The sequence below is a fragment of the Equus quagga genome, chromosome 2 (assembly GCF_021613505.1).
Source record: "Equus quagga isolate Etosha38 chromosome 2, UCLA_HA_Equagga_1.0, whole genome shotgun sequence".
Taxonomy (NCBI): Eukaryota; Metazoa; Chordata; class Mammalia; order Perissodactyla; family Equidae; genus Equus; species Equus quagga.
The window spans coordinates 38,201,828-38,220,100 of record NC_060268.1 but is presented as its reverse complement, the minus strand read 5'-3'; the positions used below and the strand labels follow the sequence as shown (position 1 = coordinate 38,220,100).

Below are 18,273 nucleotides of genomic sequence, written 5' to 3'. Positions count from 1 at the left end.
GGAGCCCAAGCGGCAGAATAGTTCTGAATCCCAGAGGAGAGGTAACAGGAAAAACCTAGCTGGGTCTGGGGGCATCAGGGAAGGCTGAACTCTCCTTCCTCCCTAAATGATGCGGCAGGCCTCAGGTTGAGGACGCTTTGTTGAGCTGGCTCCAGCCAGAGGCAGGAAGAGATAAAGCAGGGGCTAAGCAGAGGGGTATAAAGGGTCCAGGCTGAGAGGCCAGGAGGGAGTTGCTTGAAACAGGCACTGAGTCTGAATGGCAGGGAGGTTGGGACAGGAGCCCTGGGAGGTGGTGTCCTTTGGGAGTAAGGCTCAAAGCAGGGCACACATTCATCGTTTGTGCATGCAGTGTTTCAGTACTAAAGAGGCTAAGAAATCAAAGATGGTGGGGCCTGGGGGCTAAGCTGGGCTGCGCAGAGCAGGAAGCACAGTTCAGTTCATGCCTACTGTGTACACGGCCACCAGGACAGGGGGGACTGTTCCTGCCTGGAGAAGCTTGCAGGATGGCTCAACCTTTTTCCTCACCCCACAGGCCTGGACTTATAGCCTACTCTACTCTTGCCACCTCTCCAAGGGCCCAGGTCCAGGGCCTACAGGATTTTAGAATTAAGAGATGCTGGGTCCAAGGAATCAACATACTTTATTAGATCCACTAAGTGCCAGGGGAGGGCCCCGGGCCCTTGAGCAGGTTTCAAGGCTCATCTTTAGATTCAGTCTGGTCTTTCCCCATCATGCCTCTCACTCCAAGTCCAGGCTTTGCTGCTGGAGGGCTCCTGACTTCTGCCTTCCCTCTGGCTCCTCCAGTTATCTCGAATGGAGACTCTTTCCTCCTTCCAGGGACACTGAGATTCCGGAAAGGATGCATCCGTGGGCAGTCTAGCCTGACATGCTCTCCCGTCAGATGCCCTGAAGCTGGGCCCAGAGTGGGCGCCCCAGCCTGTGCAACAGCCTGTAGGATCACCTTCCCAGGAGGACCAGGGTCTCCTCAGTGCCCTCGGCCTGCATACGGGGGGTGATAGGGAGATGTCTGGTGCTCTTTAAGATCAAAGGCATCATGGCCTTCCCTGCAGAACAAACAGATACAGGTCAGGAATCACAGGCAGCCCTCAAATCCTCCCAGTCTCACAGAACATTCTACCTGTACCTACCGGAAGCAGCGGGCACAGTAGAGGTCTCCGTCACAGCCAGCACAACGCAGGGTGGCATCCTCATTGCAGATGCAGCACCAGGGGAGCTCCTCTTCCTCAGCCTCAGGCCTGGGGGCCATGGCCTGGGCCTTCAGGGACCAGAAAGGAATGGGGACAGTAAGATACCCGACGAGGTATGGGAGGGCTGTTGCAGGAGCAGCCGGCCAGGCAGGGAGGCAGGCTGTGGTGGCAGCCTGGGGGTCTGTGTCTGGGGCTTTTCTCACCTCAGGCTCTGCCCTGTGGGATTGGGCCCGGGGTTGGGGAGTTGGCTCCATGGGAATGTTAAAGCCACTTGCCTCATCCAGGGCGGCTTCTTCAGTGAGCTGTGGACAGAGCAAAGAGGTACAGCTCACTGCTCCAGGCCCAGGCCCAGCGACCCCACGCCCTGTATTCATGTGCTCTGTAGCCTTAGCTTCTCAACCCCTCTTCCTTTATCTGTTGCCTGTGGGTGCTGACACCCCATCTCAATGGGCCAAGGGGCAGGTCTGGGTCACAGGGACAGTAGGGCCCCAGCTAGAACAGGAGCTGCACAGCGACTGACCATCCAGCCTCAGAGCAGAGGCAAGATGAATGGGGCCAGGTGGGAGGTGGGGCAGCGAGGTGGGCAGGACACGGGATGGCCGGGTGGCTGAGACGGGCCTCACCTGCTGCAGGACTCTCTGGATGGCTGTCTCCTCATCCTCGTCGTCATCACTGTCTGGGAGGCGATAGTCTTGAAGGGTCACTTAGACGGGGGAGATGGGAGCAGGGGAGGAGGAGTGAGGCTGAGAGAGTTCACCTGAGTGGCTATACTCTTGCCCCAGAGCTGGTTGGGTTCCCAGTGGCACTTGTTCCAGAGCTGAGCAGCTCTGCAGCCACTCTGATCAGACCCTGCCCCTCCCTATCCCATTCTGCAGGGCTGGGGGGCAGGAACAGAAGGCTCTGCACCTGAAGGGACTGAGGGTCCCCTGTCCCCTGATGACTGCCACTTACTCCTCATCCACTGCTTTGCCCCACTACCTTCCTCGTGACTCTGGGCAGAGCTTGTTGGACCCCTGGGCATGGGGACCCCGGCACCTGACTCAGCCTGGCACAGAGTGCAGCCATTTTGCAGAGCTTGGCCTGGGGGTGGGAGCGGGGGGCCAGCCCAATGGATGTGAGTGAGCGGCTGCTCCCCAGCCTCTACCTCTATCGGGGTCCTCTCCCCGCAGCACGGCCAGGCGCTTGGCAAGGGCCAGGATCCGCTCCTGCCTCGTGTTCTCCTGCCGCAGCTCGACTGCTGCCTCAGCCAGCAGCCTGCTCTTCTCCTCCTCCAGGGACCAGGTGGCCTGCCCCTTGGAATCAGTGCTCTGGCCCCCTGGGCCACCCTGGTTGAGGTCGTTCTGGACAGAGGCAGCTGGAAGGAGCAATGCAGTCAGGGAGGCAAAGACATTCTAGCTACTCATCAGAAGCCACTGAGCCCATTTCTCAACTTTTTAAAAAAACCATAGATGACCAGCTTTTTGTTCAGCACTAGCTCCTGTGGTTTATATTACAAGTAAAATGAGTATTTCCCCCATTTTTCCAAATGTAAAAAGCTAGTAATCTTAGACTTGTTTTCTTCAACCATATCCATCCCCACCCACCTGATACTGTAACATGCTACCCTTAGGGTGGGCACCCCATGGTAGGAGAATCACCACCCAAAAGGATCAGGGTTTGGGGAGGCCAAGGTTCAGCCAGCCTCTGCCTTACAGGTTGGAAGCACTTCCAGGGAGCAGCACAGAGAGGACAGGAGGGAAACTCAGGTCTTGTATGTCACCGACGGAAAGAATTTTACCAGAGTGGATGTGGCTCTGAAATGGTTTCAGAGCAAGAGATTTGAAATCAGACAGCTTTGGGATAAAGTCCAAGATCTGCCACTTAATAGCTGTGTGACCTCGGCCAAGTTCCTTGAGCTCACCGGGCCTCAGTTTCATCATTTTATTAAATATGGATAATAACAGTATGCACCTCATAGCATTACTAAGGATATTGAATGAGATCGTGTCTCTAAAGCAGGGTTTCTCAATCTTGATTCCACTGACAGCTTGGACAGGGTAATTCTTTGTCGTGGGGCTGTCTTGTACATTGTATGATGTTTAGCAGCATCCCTGGCTGCTGCTCACTAGATGCCAGTGGTACCATCTGAGTAGTGACAACAAAGTCCCCAGATATTGCCAAATGGGCCCTGGAGGGAAAATCATCCCTGCTTGAGAACCACTGCTCTGAAGCCTTTGAACAGCACTGCCTGATAGAATTTTTTATGATGATGGAAACATTCCATATCATGGTCTATATCTGTGCTCTCCAAGATGGTAGCCATGAGCCACATGTGGCTACTGAGCACTTGAAATGTAGCTGGTAACCCTGAGGAGCTGAATTTTAAATTTTATGTAATTTTAATTAACTTTAGCCTCCTCCCCCTCATCATGATCAATGCAGAGAACATTCACTGAGCACGTCCTATGAGCCAGGCAGGGTCCTAAGCACTTATTGGATTATCTCATTTACTCCTCACGACTTTCCCAGGAGGTGGGTGTTACCACACATATCTCCATTGTACAGAGGAGGAAAGTGAGACTTAGATAGGTCAAGGATGTTGCCCAGGGTCACCCAGCTAGTAAGTGGTAGAACCGGGAATCACTGTCTGATTCTAAGGCCCACACACTTATCCACTAGGCTTACACTGACTCCCGTTGAAGTAAATACTCAATAAATGGTAGCTCTTATAATGTTGATTGTTCTCTGATTTATATTCACCTCCCAGAGAGGGTGCAGCAGAGCCTCTCCTACCTGGGGAAAGAGGTGGGGCAGGTCCCTGGGCAAGCCAGGTGGAGGGGTTACCTGGGCCTCCTCGTTCCCAGCTCTCATCAATAGCCACCTCAGCTGCCAGCTGTGTCAGCAGATCCTGTGCCTGCTGGGCCTGGGTCCTGGTGTCTGGTGGTTGATGTGCCTGTTCAGAGCAGAAAACCTCAGTGGGGAGCAGGAGAGGGCGGAAGCCACACTGTAAGGCCCAGAGCAGTCTAGGTCAGGGGTGGATGTTGTGGACATCTCAAAGCTCAGAGAAAGGGGACTAATCCAGGGCCCACATAACTGAGTAGAACTAGCAGTCCCCAACAGGACTGAGGGGCCACTCTTTGCTGCCCGACCCAATCCTGCTGCTTGACCCTGGTTCCCTGGCCTGGCAGCAGGCCTGAGGATTAGGAGCAGGGTGCAGAGGGGGGAGGGTTTGCCAGCTCTTGCCAAGTACATAAGCATAGGTGTATCTGGGCTTCTTCTGGTTCCTCGTTCTAGGACCCCCTTCCCTCCCAAGCCATAGAACTCACCAGCTGGGGGGTGTGAGAAGGCGGGACTCTGCCCTGCAATGCAGCAAGCCGTGCCTCCATCTCCTTGGTGGAAGGTATGGAACCCTGGGGTTCATCCCTCAGTGCAGCTAGCCTGGCTTCTATCTCCGCCTGTGAGGGCACTGACTCTGCAATTGGCATGGGGGAAGCTTGTAAGATCCAGAGAACTCCCAGTCCCTGGAGCCCTGGATGGTGTCCTTTAGGCCACCCTGCTTGCCGCCACTCACTGGGCTTGTTCTCCTGGCGGAGCCGTGCTAGGCGCTCAGCAATGACTTGGTCTTGCTGGCTCAGTACCTGACTCCGTGGAGTGTGGGACTTCTGCTTGGCTTCCAAGGCTGCCACACGCCTGACAAGATGAGATAGAGGCTCTTGAAGAAGGCAGAAGGGAGGGATGAAGGCACCACTCACTCACTCCCATTCAAAGAATTCTAGGCATCTAGGGAGGCCTCCAATGGACAGTCTTCTGTAGTCTTCACTCATGTCGCCCTGGAGCCCAACGCAGCTGACCAGGTCAAGGTCTACCAAGCTGAGAGGGCAGGGTCTACCAAGAACCCTTTCTGGGGAGAGGGCTGATGAGCTGCTTTCTGAGTCCAAGCGGGATTCAGGAGCCTGAGAGGTAGACATTCTCCTGACTCTGTGCCCACTTGATCTAGGGGTTAGGAAGAGAGTGCTACCCTATGGCTCCCTTGTCCTTTCCCCATCTCCATTCGTCTCTGTCCCTTCAGCACTTACTTCTTATAGTTCTGAGGTGGTGACCATTTGGAGGCACTGACAGGAGAAGATCCTCTATAGAGAAGAAATCTGGTTCAGAAGTCCTGCCATCTGCCAGCCAGTGTCCCCAACCCCACACACTTCCTGGGCTGCCCTCTAGCCACAGAGCACAAGGCTGTAAAGGCTGGCCAGGTGCCTGCTGCCATGGTTGGCTGAATCTTTGCCCACGTTGGCTTCTCACCTGGTCAGGACCTCATGGCACTGCTTGCAGACTTTCTGCTGGGTGTTTCCAGCCCGAGGCACCGCTGCACTGAAGCTCAGGCAGCCGGAACAGAAGGCCCGGCCACAGTTCTTACAGCCATACTACAAGAAACATGAAGGAGGGGAATCCACCTCTCACCCACCCCTGCAGGCTCCTCCCTGGTACCCTTCAAGCACACACAGGAAGAAGACACTGAAGGTGCGAACAGCTGCTGGGAAGAGGATGAGGAGTGGGGCCCCCAAGGCTTAGAGAGAGACAGCATTGGAGGGTAAAGCAATTTCTCAATCTCCAGTCTTACTTGATTCAAATCAAGTAAAGCTTCATGCAAAATTCCCATGCTTTTTTATCCTGTCTTCAATTCCTTGACCCTGGGGTGTAGAAGACAAACTGGAAAGGCCTATGTTTCAGGTCACTGACCCTTCAACAAAGGAGAATTGGAGAGAGTGCAGAGCCCAGGCCTTCTCTGCTCTAGCAGAGATGGAGGGAGGCTTGGCTCAGGATGGACAGGATGGTAACAATAGCCTCCATTTATTTAGCACTTAGTGTGTGCCAGGCACTAAGCTCAGTACTTAATATTCATCATCTGACTTAATGCTCACAATTTATACACAGCATTTTACTTAATCCTGATGATCACCATTATTATTCCTATTTCAGAGGGAATCAGAGAGGTTATATGACCTGCCCAAACCAAGGTCATCCCGTAAATAAGACAGCAGAGCTCAAATGTGAACCCTGACCACCCTCCCTCCAAAATCCAGGTTTCTGAGTGCTACACGGATCTGCCTCCCCACCTGCTATTCATTCATTCTCTCTGGTTCCTATCTCCTGGTCACGACTGAGGCAGAGGAAGCCAGCAGTCTACCAGCGGAGGAGACTTAGCGGGTCTGTGCTGAGGACAAAGGAGACTTTGCCATGGTGCCCTGAGGGCAGGAGGAAGGCAGCCGGTAACCTAACTCAAGAAACCTGGGAAGGGCAGCCGGCGTGATGGGGAAGGTTTCAGAGCAGAGTACGGGTAAGGCGAGATGGAGCCTGGTCCCAGGGTATCAACTAAGATGGGGCTGGGAAGCAGCAGGGTGGAGGGAAGGAAGCAGGCGGATTCTTCACTTGGCAGACAGAAAAGCCTAGTTTTGCAAAAACAACAGGAGCGCACTTTACATTATAAGGAACTTTTACCTCCAGCACCTCACTGGATCCTCACACCAACCCCTGAAGCGAGGGAATGTTAGCCCCATTTTACAGAAATGGAAACTGAGGCTCAGAGACTTCATCAAAAGCACGCAGCTGGAAAGGGGCGTAAAACCAAGTCTACGGACTGCAAGTCCTACGCTTTTCCCTCCACTCCGCGTCCTCCCTAGCCCTTTAGCCCTCGAGGAGAGAAGACTCGCCTCCTTCTTGAAGAGGGTGAACTTGACAGCGCAGCCGTAGCACCTACTCTCCATCCTGGGTCCCGGCGCGGCGCGGCAGGGTCTGCAGAGTTGAAACTCCGCCCGCCAGGTCCGGGGCCCCCTGGACCTTCACGGAGCCCCGCCCCCGCCCCCCACGCCCACTCGCGCGCGCCAGCCACGGCCTCCGGCTGGGGAATGGCGACTCGCCACCCCAGCTGGAGAGCAGCAGCCCGGGCGTGGGGGCTGCTGGGAGTCGTAGTTCATTTACGACTACCCGCTTCCCTCAGAGGCAGTCAAGCCTGATCCAGAACACATTTCCCAGGGGGCTAAGCGCCACTTAGCCAACACGGGGCCGACGGTCCCCGGGAATCCCCACGCACGCTTAGACTCTTGGGAGTTGTAGTACGAATCCAGCTAGGGTGGAAACCATGGCGGTGGCCAAGGAGCTCTTACAGATGGACCTGTACGCTCTGCTAGGTATCGAGGAGAAGGCGGCGGACAAAGAGGTGAGAATGATTGGCGAGGAAGGACGATTCCGAGCGGCCTGGCGGCCCCTTCTGCCTAGGCGCCTCGCCCATGGCTGGCACCCGCCTTCCAGGTTCGGCCGGGCCCTGGGCGGGGAGCGAGGGGTGGCCTGATGTCCAGAGAAGGTGGGCTCGCAGTCCTTTTCTGGATGGTCTGAGGGCCTTACGAGGAAGAGGGTGGCACAGGAACGAGGCTCTTCGCGCGGGAAACAGTGCTCTCTCTGTGGCTCTTGTCTAGGAGAGGCCGCGGGGTGAGCCTGGGAGGGAAGGCTAGCTTCCTCCCTGCGCCTGCGCAGTGGCAGCCTCTGATTCCGCTTCTGTCTTGACTGTGGCTGGAGGTGCTTCGTTCAGACCCTCATGCAGGCTGATTTAACTCCGCTTAGAGCCTAGGGCGGAAGAAAGGCCAGGTCTCAGGGTCCCTCCACTCCCTTTTCATCTCCTCCTTGGCACTGTTACCTATGACTCTGCCGTCTGTTTTTTTCCCACCCCAGCCCATTGACTCTTTTCAAGTAACTAATGCTCAGGTGTTGCCCTCTCAACATGTGCTAGTGGGCCGAAAACAGGAGGATCAGAAGGGTAAGGCGGACACCTGGAGTTCCACAGGAAGGTGTTGATAAATGTGCCAGGGAGTAGGACACGGATCAAGCTGTAATGAAGATTTTGCTTATCTTCTTCTGGATCGTAGTGTAGTTGTAGCAGTGAAGGAAGGGGAGGCAGGTAAATTCATCAGATGAAAATTAATGCCTGCGAATGTCCCTGTACTTCCACGCTGCTCTGCTCATGAGTTGAGTGAGCTTGTGAGAAGCAGCAGGTCTGGGGCAGAAAAGCAGGGAGACCCATAGGGCCCTTGAGGAGGAATGCTTTCAGCCTACTCAGAGCTGTCCTCTGCAGCTGCAGCTGCGGTGAGAAATGGGCCATAGGCTGGGCCGACCCTGTATCCAAGTGGTTAAGCTCCCACTCTACTTGGGTGGCCCAAGCTTTCTCCAGTTCGGACCCTGGGTGCAGACCTAGCAGTGCTCATCAAGCCATGTTGAGCTGGCGTCCCACATGCTACAACTAGAGGGACCCACAACTAGAATATACAACTATGTATTGGGGGGTTTTGGGGAGGAGAAGAAGAAAAAAACTCAGAGCTCATCTTTAAAAAAAAAAAGAAATGGGCCATGGGCATGCGTACAGAAGACCAAAAGCATTTGCTATACCTGTATTAGAAGTCTTAAAATTTCAGTATTAATAATGCCTAACACCTGTATGTGCTGGGCACTATTCTAAGTGCTCTACATTTGTCAATTGTTTAATTAGTACTTCCTTAATAGAAATTACTTTGGACATGTGTTGAAACCCTGAAGTTGAGAACTCTTGAGAAAGGCAGTTGTGAACCATTGGTGTATATATTAATCAGAGAAGTGACATAATCAGATTTTAGAGAAAATATTCAACATCAGTATGCAGAATGGACACGAATGGAGGGTGGATAGAGGCACTACCACTAGGGGATCAGGTGGGGATGTTGTCTAGGCAAGAAACCAAGGTCTAAGCAGGGCAGTGTGGTTGGGATCCAGTTTTCATTCAGATGAGATAAGGGTTGTGTGAGGAGGCTCTTAGTAAAGGGTAACAAGTGCTGCTCCTGCCTTTTACTAGGGGAGGCACAACTATAATACAAGGGAGAACGTGTCAGCTCCTTAAAAAGGGATACCGACAGAGTGCTGTGGATGTTCAGAGTAGGCTGAGGTTTCTTCTAGTCTGGGAGAAGGGGCAGGGGAAACAGAGAAGGCATTTGAAACCTTGAAGAACGTGCAGAGTTTGGATGTGTGGAGATGGAGGAAGTGTATTCTGAGAAAGGGGAGGGTGGGTACAGTACAGTTTGTCTGGAGCATAGGCCAAGAAGGAGTAAAAGAACGTAAACCTTGAAAAGTAGGTTGAGGCCTTGTTGTATTCTGTGGGGGCACCTGGAGGACTAATAAAGTATATACAAGGAAGGCCTCCTAAACTTTGGTTGTCTGCTCGCATAGTCTAGGAGTTCTTAATTTGGGGTCCAAAGAAAGGTGACAAGTGATGAGGATTATTTTAGGCTGGTTACTTTTAAAACTGCAGATGAGAAGCAGGCTCCGAGGACTGGGATTTGCTTGCCCTTTGAGAGATGTTTGCATTTGTAAAGGAAATCTCCATCTGTTGGGGATGGCCTTATCTCTGGAAACTCTTCATGGGGAAGGCAAGAACTTAAGTTGTTTACTGTCTGGCAACCTCATGTAACTGACCCCTCCCCCCCCCAACATCCTCCTTTGTCTTTAGCTGAAGGTAATATTTAAGCGTGGCTTCTGCCATTTACTTAATCCGGTTTGATAACCAGAACCTACCGGCACTGATAGCATTTTAACAACTCTTTTTACATATTCTTTCCTTTGTCTTGTAAAGAGATGGCTCACATATCTATGCCTTAAATTTAGCCTTACTCTCCACCTGTGTTTGCAGCAGCAGCAGCGGTGGCAGCAGCAGCTCCTCCTGCCTGTGGGTCCTGTCCCCACGCAGCAGCTCTGACTGCCCATGGACCCTGTCCCCATGCTATTCCACACTATTCTCTAAATAAAAGAGCACTACTCCCAGATCTTGAGAGTCCAAGAAATCTTTCTTTTGACTCCTCGGCTCACTGACCCCACATCAACACGAACTGAATAAACCCCTGAAATCATGTGTAATAGTTTTTGTATATTCATTTTTGAGGAGAGGAAGTACTTCTTATTCAAAAAAAGTTAAAGATATTCTCATCTAGGCCAACCTCTTGTGTTATTGATAGTAAAACTGAAACTCAGAGAGAGTGATTAGTGATAGAATTGGGACTAGAACCCAGATCCCCTGATGCCCAGCCCAGGTCAGTGCTCCTTCCCCTGTGTCACTCTGTCCAGCACCATTCACCTCTGTGGTAGTGCTGGGCACCAACATCAGGCTTAACTTTCGTTCAGACCACTTCTCTGAATCCCAAGTCTATATATCCATCTGCCTATTTGATCTCACCATTTGGATGCTTCACAGGGGTCTCAATCTTACGACATCCAGAATCAAACTCTTGAACTTCTCTCTCCAGACCTCCTCCTTCTTTGGACTTCTCCTTCTTAGTAAATGGCACCACTATCCATCCACTCGAGCTGGGAATCTGGAGTCATTTTTTTTTTTTTTTTATTGAGTTCATCATAGTTTACATCAATGTGAGATTTCAGTTGTACATTATTTTTTGACTGTCATCACATAAGTGCTCCCCTTCACCCCCAGTGTCCCCCCCACCCCCCTTTCCCCGATAACCACTGAACTATTTTCTTTGTCCCAGTACTTGTTTATATTCCACATATGAGTGAACTCATCTGGTGTTTGTCTTTCTCCGACTGGCTTATTTTGCTTAGCATAATTCCCTCTAGGTCCTTCCATGTTATTGCAAATGGGATTGTAGGGGAGGAAGACTTTTCCTTTATCCAAAGTGGGTTTGTCTGGCCAGAGAATGAATTAAATTCACATGAGACAAAACAGCAAGAGAAAATTAAACAAAGCTTTATGAGGAACCATGGCCTGGGGCCTTTCTTCCTGAAGGAAGAAAGGGCACCAAAGAAGTGGGGTGCACAGAGTGGTTATATACCCCCAAACAGGGTGTTTCACATAGGATTGAAATGTCCCTCCCACAATAGTCACAAGATTGCATAGCACTTCATGGACACAGCACGTAGTGGGTCTGCTATCTCAGTGGGCGTAGCAGGAGGCAAGTCTATTGTCTCGAACTGGGTGGTCACAGATGAGCGCAGCAGTCAGTTCCTAGCCTAAAGAAAGATGCTTAATCCTGAAAGAAATGGCAATGTTGGGAGAGGGAGGGAAGTCAGTTACAGGAGGTTACCAGACAAGCACAATAAACAAATGCAGATTTAAGTCCTTGCCTTCCCCATTGATTAAGAGTTTCTAGAGACAAGGTCATCTCCTTTCTTCTTCCTGGTACAGAGAGGGAGGCACCTTTACAGATGGAGAGTTCCTTTACAATGTAAATGTCTCTTAACAAAGGGCAAGCAAGTTCCACTCCTCAGAGCCTCCTTCCCTGTCCCAATTTATCAAAAGCAATCAGCCTCAAATAATCCTCATGCCAAAGAGACATATCTTGGGGTGGCCATTTCCAGGTCCCCACAGGATGAATTTGTCTTTTTTCCTGACTGAGTAGTATTCCATTGTGTATATATATATATATATATGTGTGTGGTGTATATATATATATATATATATATATACACCACATCTTCTTTATCCAGTCATCGGTTGATGGGCACTTGGGTTGCTTCCATGTCTTGGCTATTGTGAATAGTGCTGCAATGAACATAAGGGTGCATATGTTACTTTGGATTGTTGATTTCAAGTTGTTTGGGTGGATTCCCAGTGGTGGGATAGCTGGGTGATATGGTAGTTCTATTTTTAGTTTTTTGAGGGGTCTTCATACTGTTTTCCATAGTGGCTGCACGAGTTTGCATTCCCACCAGCAGTGGATGAGGGTTCCCTTCTCTCCACACCCTCTCCAACATTTGTTATTTTTTGTCTTAGTGATTATAGCCATTTTAACAGGCATAAGGTGGTATCTTAGTGTAGTTTTGATTTGCATTTCCCTGATGATTAGTGATGTTGAACGTCTTTTCATGTGTTTATTGGCCATCTGTATATCTTCTTTGGAAAAATGTCTGTTCATCTCCTCTGCCCAGTTTTTGATCAGGTTGTTTGCTTTTTTATTGTTCATTTGTGTAAGTCTGGAGTCATTCTTGATACCTCCCAATCCTCTCACTCCCGCCATCTAGTCTATCACCAGGTCCTAATGAGTCAACCTCCCTAATAATTTTCGAACCTGTTTACTTATCTCTTTCTCCACCACCACCACTCCAGCCCAAGCCCCCATCAACCTCCATCTGAACAATTAGAGTATCCTGCCAACTGGTCTTCCTGCTTCCAGTCCCTTCTATTCCGATCTGTTGCTTTCCTCCAATCTGTTCTCCTCACAGAAAATGGAATGATCTTGGTACTCCCTTAAACCCTATTGCGCTTTTAATAAGATACTCAGTAGAATTCTTACCCCTTCATTCATGCTTTTTCGTCTGCCAAGAATGTTCTTCCTCCCCTCCCGTTAATCTGGATTACTTTTCCTTTTCCTTCAGAACTCAGTTTAAGTCCCACTTCCTCAGAGAGGCCTGGCCTATTATTCTCTTTCATGGCAGATGGTTCTCTTCCCAGCACTTATTTTGGTTTGCAGTTACGTATTCATTTGGGTGGTTATTTGTCTCATGGCTTGCTCTCTGCTGTAAGGGGAGCAGATCTGGGAGCTCTGAGGAACAGATCTGATCAGTTCACTTCAGTACAGCCCCTTCCTGGGTAACTGGCACAGAGTGGGCCCTCATAAATATTTGCTGAATGAGTGAAGCAGTGGCTACAGAGACCTCCGGAAAAACTTGACTTGAGAATCAGGAGACCTGGGGCAGTCACTGCCTCACCCAGGGTCTGATTTTCCTCAAAGGTAAAATGAGGAAGTTGGGCAAGCTTCAGAGGTCAAATGGCCCATGACCTGTTTTTTTAATGGCCCAGGAGCTAAGAATGGTTATTGCATGTTTAAAGGATTGTAAAACAACAACTACAACTCAACAACAAAAACCAAACAACTTGACTTTAAAATCAGCAAAGGACTTGAATTGACATTTCTCCAAAGAAGATATATAAATGGCCAGTAAGTACGTGAAAAAATGTTCAATACCACTAGTCATTAGGGAAATGCAAATCAAATCCACAGTGAGATACCACTTCACACCCACTAGGATGACTATTAAAAGAAAACCCCAGGCTGGCGCCGTGGCCGAGTGGTTAAGTTCGCGCGCTCCGCTGCAGGCGGCCCAGTGTTTCGTCGGTTCGAATCCTGGGCGCGGACATGGCACTGCTCATCAAACCACGCTGAGGCAGCCTCCCACATGCCACAACTAGAAGGACCCACAATGAAGAATATACAACTATGTTTGGGGGGGCTTAGGGGAGGAATAAAAAAGGAAAAAATAAAAAATCTTAAGAAAAAAAAAAAGAAAAGAAAACCCCAGAAAGTAGCAACTGTTAGCGAGGATGTGGAGAAATGGGAACCCTTGTGCATTACTAGTGGTGCAGCTGCTACGGAAAACATATGGTGATTCCTCAAGAAATTAAACATAGAATTACCGTACGATTCAACAATTTTGCTTCTGGGTGTATACCCAAAAGAAGTGAAAGTGGGGACTCAAACAGATATTTGTACATCTTTGTTCATAGTAGCCTTATTTGCAATAGGCAAAAGGTGGGAACAACCGAAGTGGCTGTCCGCAGCTGAATGAATAAGCGAAATATGGTCTATACATACAGTGGAATATTTTTCCTTTTTGAGGAAGATTAGCCCTGAGCTAACTACTGCCAATCCTCCTCTTTTTTGCTGAGGAAGCCTGGCCCTGAGCTAACATCCATGCCCATCTTCGTCTACTTTATATGTGGGATGCCTACCACAGCATGGCGTGCCAAGCGGTGCTATGTCCACACCCGGGATCCTAACCGGCGAACCCCGTGCTGCCGAGAAGCAGAATGTGCGAACTTAACTGCTGCTCCACCGGGCCAGCCCTATACACAATGGTATATTATTCAGCCTTAAAAAGGAAGGAGATTCTGACAAGTTACAACGTGGATGAAACTTGAAGACATTATACTGAGTGAAATAAACTAGTCACAAAAGGGCAAATATTGTATGATTCCTCTTGTATGAGGTTCCTAAAGTAGTCAGATTCATAGAGACAGAAAGTGGAATGGGGGTTGCCAGGGGCTAGAGGGTGGGAATGGAATGAGGAGTTGGTATTTAATTGATACAGAGTTTCAGTTTTACAAGATAAAAAAGTTCTGGAGATTAATGGTGGTAATTAATGGTGGTGCAATAATATGAATGTACCTAATGCCACAGAATGTATACTTAAAAATAGTTAAAACGGTAGATTTTATGTTATGTATGTTTTATGTTACATATATTTTACAATAAAAACAACCAACCAAACCAAAACAAAACAGAAAGAAGAATGCGTGGCAAAGACCATATGTGACCCGCTACAATTTTTACTGTCTGGCCCTTTTCAGAAGAAGTCTGCCTGCGCCTGCTAGAGTTAGGCGCAAGTCCAACTCCACCTTCTGTATGTGGAGCTGCACATGTTTTCCCCTCTTCACAACAAACCTGAGGGGCCCAGAAATGGACTAAACACCACCATTCATGGGAATTTGGAGAGTCAGCAATTCCCAAAGGTAGACATTTTTGTTCCCCATCCAGCTCTAGGAGACAGGTGGGGCAAGGTGTCGTTTTTTGTAAAAGCCTTAAATTGAGGACCTGGGTTTGGTTTGGAAGTGCTCCTGGGGAGAGTATCATGCCCCGGGAATCCAGTCCCCTGCTAGAACCTGAAGCAGTGAGCCCTGGATTCTTATGTGTCGTGTGCACATGCTTGTGCACCGTGCATGCACACACACACACACACACACACTCATGGGACAGGGCAGGGCCCCAGGGCCTACCAAGATGAAGAGTAGGTTGTGGATTAATTCCATTTGCAAATCCTCAAGAGATTATGAGGTAATCTCCGGAATTACCTAGGTGACTGCAGTGCCCTTCTAATCCTTTTCCTGGTTCTGTTCTTGCTCCCTCTTCACTCAGCAGCCACACTAAGCCTTTAGACTGTAAATCGGATTGTGTCATCTCTGCTCCCACCTCCCCAGTGGCTTCTCATCAGTCTTAGAATGAAACCCAAAGGCTTTTCCTGGCCCATGGGGCCCGCATTACCTCTCTTGCACTTTCCCTACCATTCTCCCCATGTTCACTGTACTCCAGCCCCATCAGTCCTCCTGGGATTTTTTTTTTTTTTTAAAGATTTTATTTTTTCCTTTTTCTCCCCAAAGCCCGCCGGTACATAGTTGTATATTCTTCGTTGTGGGTCCTTCTAGTTGTGGCATGTGGGATGCCGCCTCAGCGTGGTTTGATGAGCAGTGCCGTGTTCGCGCCCAGGATTCGAACGAACGAAACACTGGGCCGCCTGCAGCGGAGCGCACCAACTTAACCACTCGGCCACGGGACCGGCCCAAGGGATTTTTTTTTTCAATTGTGGTGAAATATACATAACATAAAATTTAGCATCTTAACCCTTTTTGAGTATACAATTCAGTGACATTAAATACATTCACATTGTTGTGCAACCATCACCACTGTACATTTCTAGAACTTTTTCATCATCTCAAACTGAAATTCCGTGCCTTTAAACATTAACTCCCCACTCCCTTCTCCCCCCAGCCCCTCATATCTGCTATTCTACTTTTCTTCCTCTGTGAACTTGACTGTACTATGTACCTCATACAAGTCAACATACGAATATCATACAACATTTTTTCTTTTGTCTCTGGCTTATTTCACTTAATGTTTTCAAGGTTCATCCATGTTGTAGCATGTATCAGAATTCCCTTTTTAAGGCTGAATAATATTCCATTGTGTGTATAGACCACATTTTGTTTATCCATTTGTCTGTCGATGGACATTTGGGTTCTTCCACCTTTTGGCTATTGTGAATAATGCCCCTGTGAACACGAGTGTTTAAGTATCTATTAGAGTCCTACTTTCATGTCTTTTGGGTATATAACCAGAAGTGAACTTGCTGGATCATATGGTAACTCTATGTTTAATGTTCTTTTTTTTTAAAGATTGGCCCTGAGCTAACATCTGTTGCCTATATATATATATATTTTTTTTTTCTTTCTCCCCAAAGCCCCCCAGTGCGTAGTTGTGTATTCTAGTTGTGCTATGTGGGATGCCGCCTCGGCATGGCTTGATGAGCCGGCCCATCTATGTTTGATGTTTTCAGGAACCACCATACTGCCTTCCACAGCAGCTGCACCATTGCACGTTCCTACCTGCACAAGAGTTCCAGTTTCTCCACATCCTCTCCGACACTTGTCATGTTCTGTATTTTGGATAATAACCATCCTAATGGGTGTGAAATGGACCTCCAGTGATATTTTTTCAAATTGACCTAACCTGTTCCTGCTTCAGGGCCTTTACATTTGCTAATCCTTCTGCTCAGACTCTCTTTCTCCTGGCAGTTGTGTATCTCACCCCCACACCTTATTCAGATTTCCATTCAAATATCACCCCCTCAGAGAGACTTTCCTGACCACCTGTTTAAATTCGCTGCCCCACACCCTTACTCTGCTGTATATTTCAAAGTAGTACATCTCACTACTACACATTATATTCCATACCCATTTGCCTATCATTGGTCTCCTCCAGTAGAATGTAAAAAATCCAGGAAGGGGCTTCGTCTGTTGTGTTTACTGCTGTCTCTAGCACCTAGAACGATGCCTAGCCCTTGACAGGTGCTCAGTAAATCCTTGTTGAATGATTGGATGAATACGCATTACTATTCTTAGGCAGTAAAACTTTGTGACGAAGTGAAATCACTAGAGCAAAAGTAAATATATTTAAAAGCTTTCTCAAAATTGTCTTTCTGAAAGGTGGTACCGACTTATACTCCCACTGCATAGGTAGGAGATCGCCTGTCTCTCTGCTGGCAGTTCCTATCCTAGCTCTCAAAAACAGCATGCTGTGTGCCAGTGCCCAGTGCCCTGCCCAGAGCGGGCACACTAGGCTTTTTTTTTTTTTTAAAGATTTTTTATTTATTTATTTTTTCCTTTTTCTCCCCAAAGCCCCCCGGTACATAGTTGTATATTCTTCGTTGTGGGTCTTTCTAGTTGTGGCATGTGGAACGCCGCCTCAGCGTGGTCTGATGAGCAGTGCCATGTCCGCGCCCAGGATTTGAACCAACGAAACCCTGGGCCACCTGCAGCGGAGTGCGCGAACTTAACTACTCAGCCATGAGGCCAGCCCCCACACTGGGCTTTTATTCAGCCAAACTTTACAGCGTTCTCCCTGCTTCTTGGTGGTTTCCTTTCCCTTTCTCCATGTGTGTTTTAGAGGAAGGGAGAAACATTTCCCACAAACAGCATTTGATTCTATAGACTTATTAAGTGCCTACCGTGTGCCAGCCTCAGAGCCTGGTGCTAGAGATACAAAAGTGAAGAGAGCCGTCCCTGTAAGGTCATCCCATTTTGTTTGTTTCCAGCTTTTCTGTCTCGTGCTCCTGTGGCCCATCGTTTTGAAATGCAGATGTTAAAGCTGATAATTCTAGAAGTTGACATTTTCTAATCAGATGATTTCCTGGAAGGTGTAACTTAGTGTAGAAAATAATCGTTTTTATAACTAATCTTAACAAGTAAGGCCAGGAACTGTTGCTTGTTACATCTACCATGTGTTCAGAATGGATGGAAATCATAATACAGAGCACTGAGCAATGCTGGGAATTGTAAATGTGCCTTTATAATCACCTTTGTACTCATCACCTGTGAGTTAAGACAGTGGACTTTGGAGTCAGACTGCCTAGATACTGGCTCCATGACCTATGTAGTATGTGACCTTTATGCAAATATTTAACCTCTGTGTGCCTTGGCTTCCCTCTCTGCAAAATGGGAATGCTGGCAGTCCCTCCTTGCCAGTGTTGTTGTGGGCTCGATCCAAGTAAAGCTCTTAGCAGTGTGCCTGGCGCAGAGTGTGTGCTCACTGCCAGTTATCTCTTGCTGTTGCATTGTCATTCCATCATCCGTACACTGTAAGTGCTCAAGTCAAGTACAGCTGTCCCACAGCTCACGTCCGTGGTTGCCGCGACCCTGACCCCTTCTCGCTCATTCCAGTCCTGACAGACCAGTGCTGATTTATCTGACACCACGCTGGCGATTCTCAACTGAGGCAGCCGTCAGGGTAGAATG

General features: G+C 49.0%; 2 protein-coding genes across 3 annotated transcripts in view; one reads left to right on the top strand and one right to left on the bottom strand.

The window, feature by feature from the left end:
- Positions 1 to 621: 621 nt before the first annotated feature.
- ZFYVE19 (zinc finger FYVE-type containing 19) lies at positions 622 to 7,092 on the bottom strand. Its single transcript, XM_046652588.1, has 11 exons — positions 6,893 to 7,092; positions 5,484 to 5,605; positions 5,264 to 5,317; positions 4,759 to 4,877; positions 4,514 to 4,659; positions 4,032 to 4,140; positions 2,353 to 2,562; positions 1,832 to 1,911; positions 1,412 to 1,510; positions 1,149 to 1,276; positions 622 to 1,064 (listed from the first exon to the last, which is right to left on the bottom strand). The coding sequence occupies exons 1-11, from the start codon at positions 6,944 to 6,946 to the stop codon at positions 986 to 988; spliced, it is 1,200 nt and encodes a 399-aa protein (XP_046508544.1). The 5' UTR covers positions 6,947 to 7,092; the 3' UTR covers positions 622 to 985.
- Positions 7,093 to 7,268: 176 nt separating this feature from the next.
- DNAJC17 (DnaJ heat shock protein family (Hsp40) member C17) overlaps positions 7,269 to 18,273 on the top strand; it is a 39,984-nt gene continuing 28,979 nt past the window's right edge. For both annotated transcript variants that reach the window (XM_046652589.1, XM_046652590.1), the window contains exon 1: positions 7,269 to 7,398. In XM_046652589.1, the coding sequence (XP_046508545.1) occupies positions 7,321 to 7,398 (78 nt within the window). In that variant the 5' untranslated portion in view covers positions 7,269 to 7,320. The remainder of the gene's footprint in view (positions 7,399 to 18,273) is intronic.

Excerpts from the sequence above, each read along its gene's own strand:
- ZFYVE19 (XM_046652588.1), bottom strand. The coding sequence starts at position 6,946 with ATGGAGAGTAGGTGCTACGGCTGCGCTGTCAAGTTCACCCTCTTCAAG. Across the intron at positions 5,318-5,483 it reads TGCCATGAGGTCCTGACCAG|AGGATCTTCTCCTGTCAGTG; the intron begins GTGAGAAGCCAA and ends TCTTCTCTATAG. Across the intron at positions 1,065-1,148 it reads TACTGTGCCCGCTGCTTCCG|GGAAGGCCATGATGCCTTTG; the intron begins GTAGGTACAGGT and ends TTTGTTCTGCAG.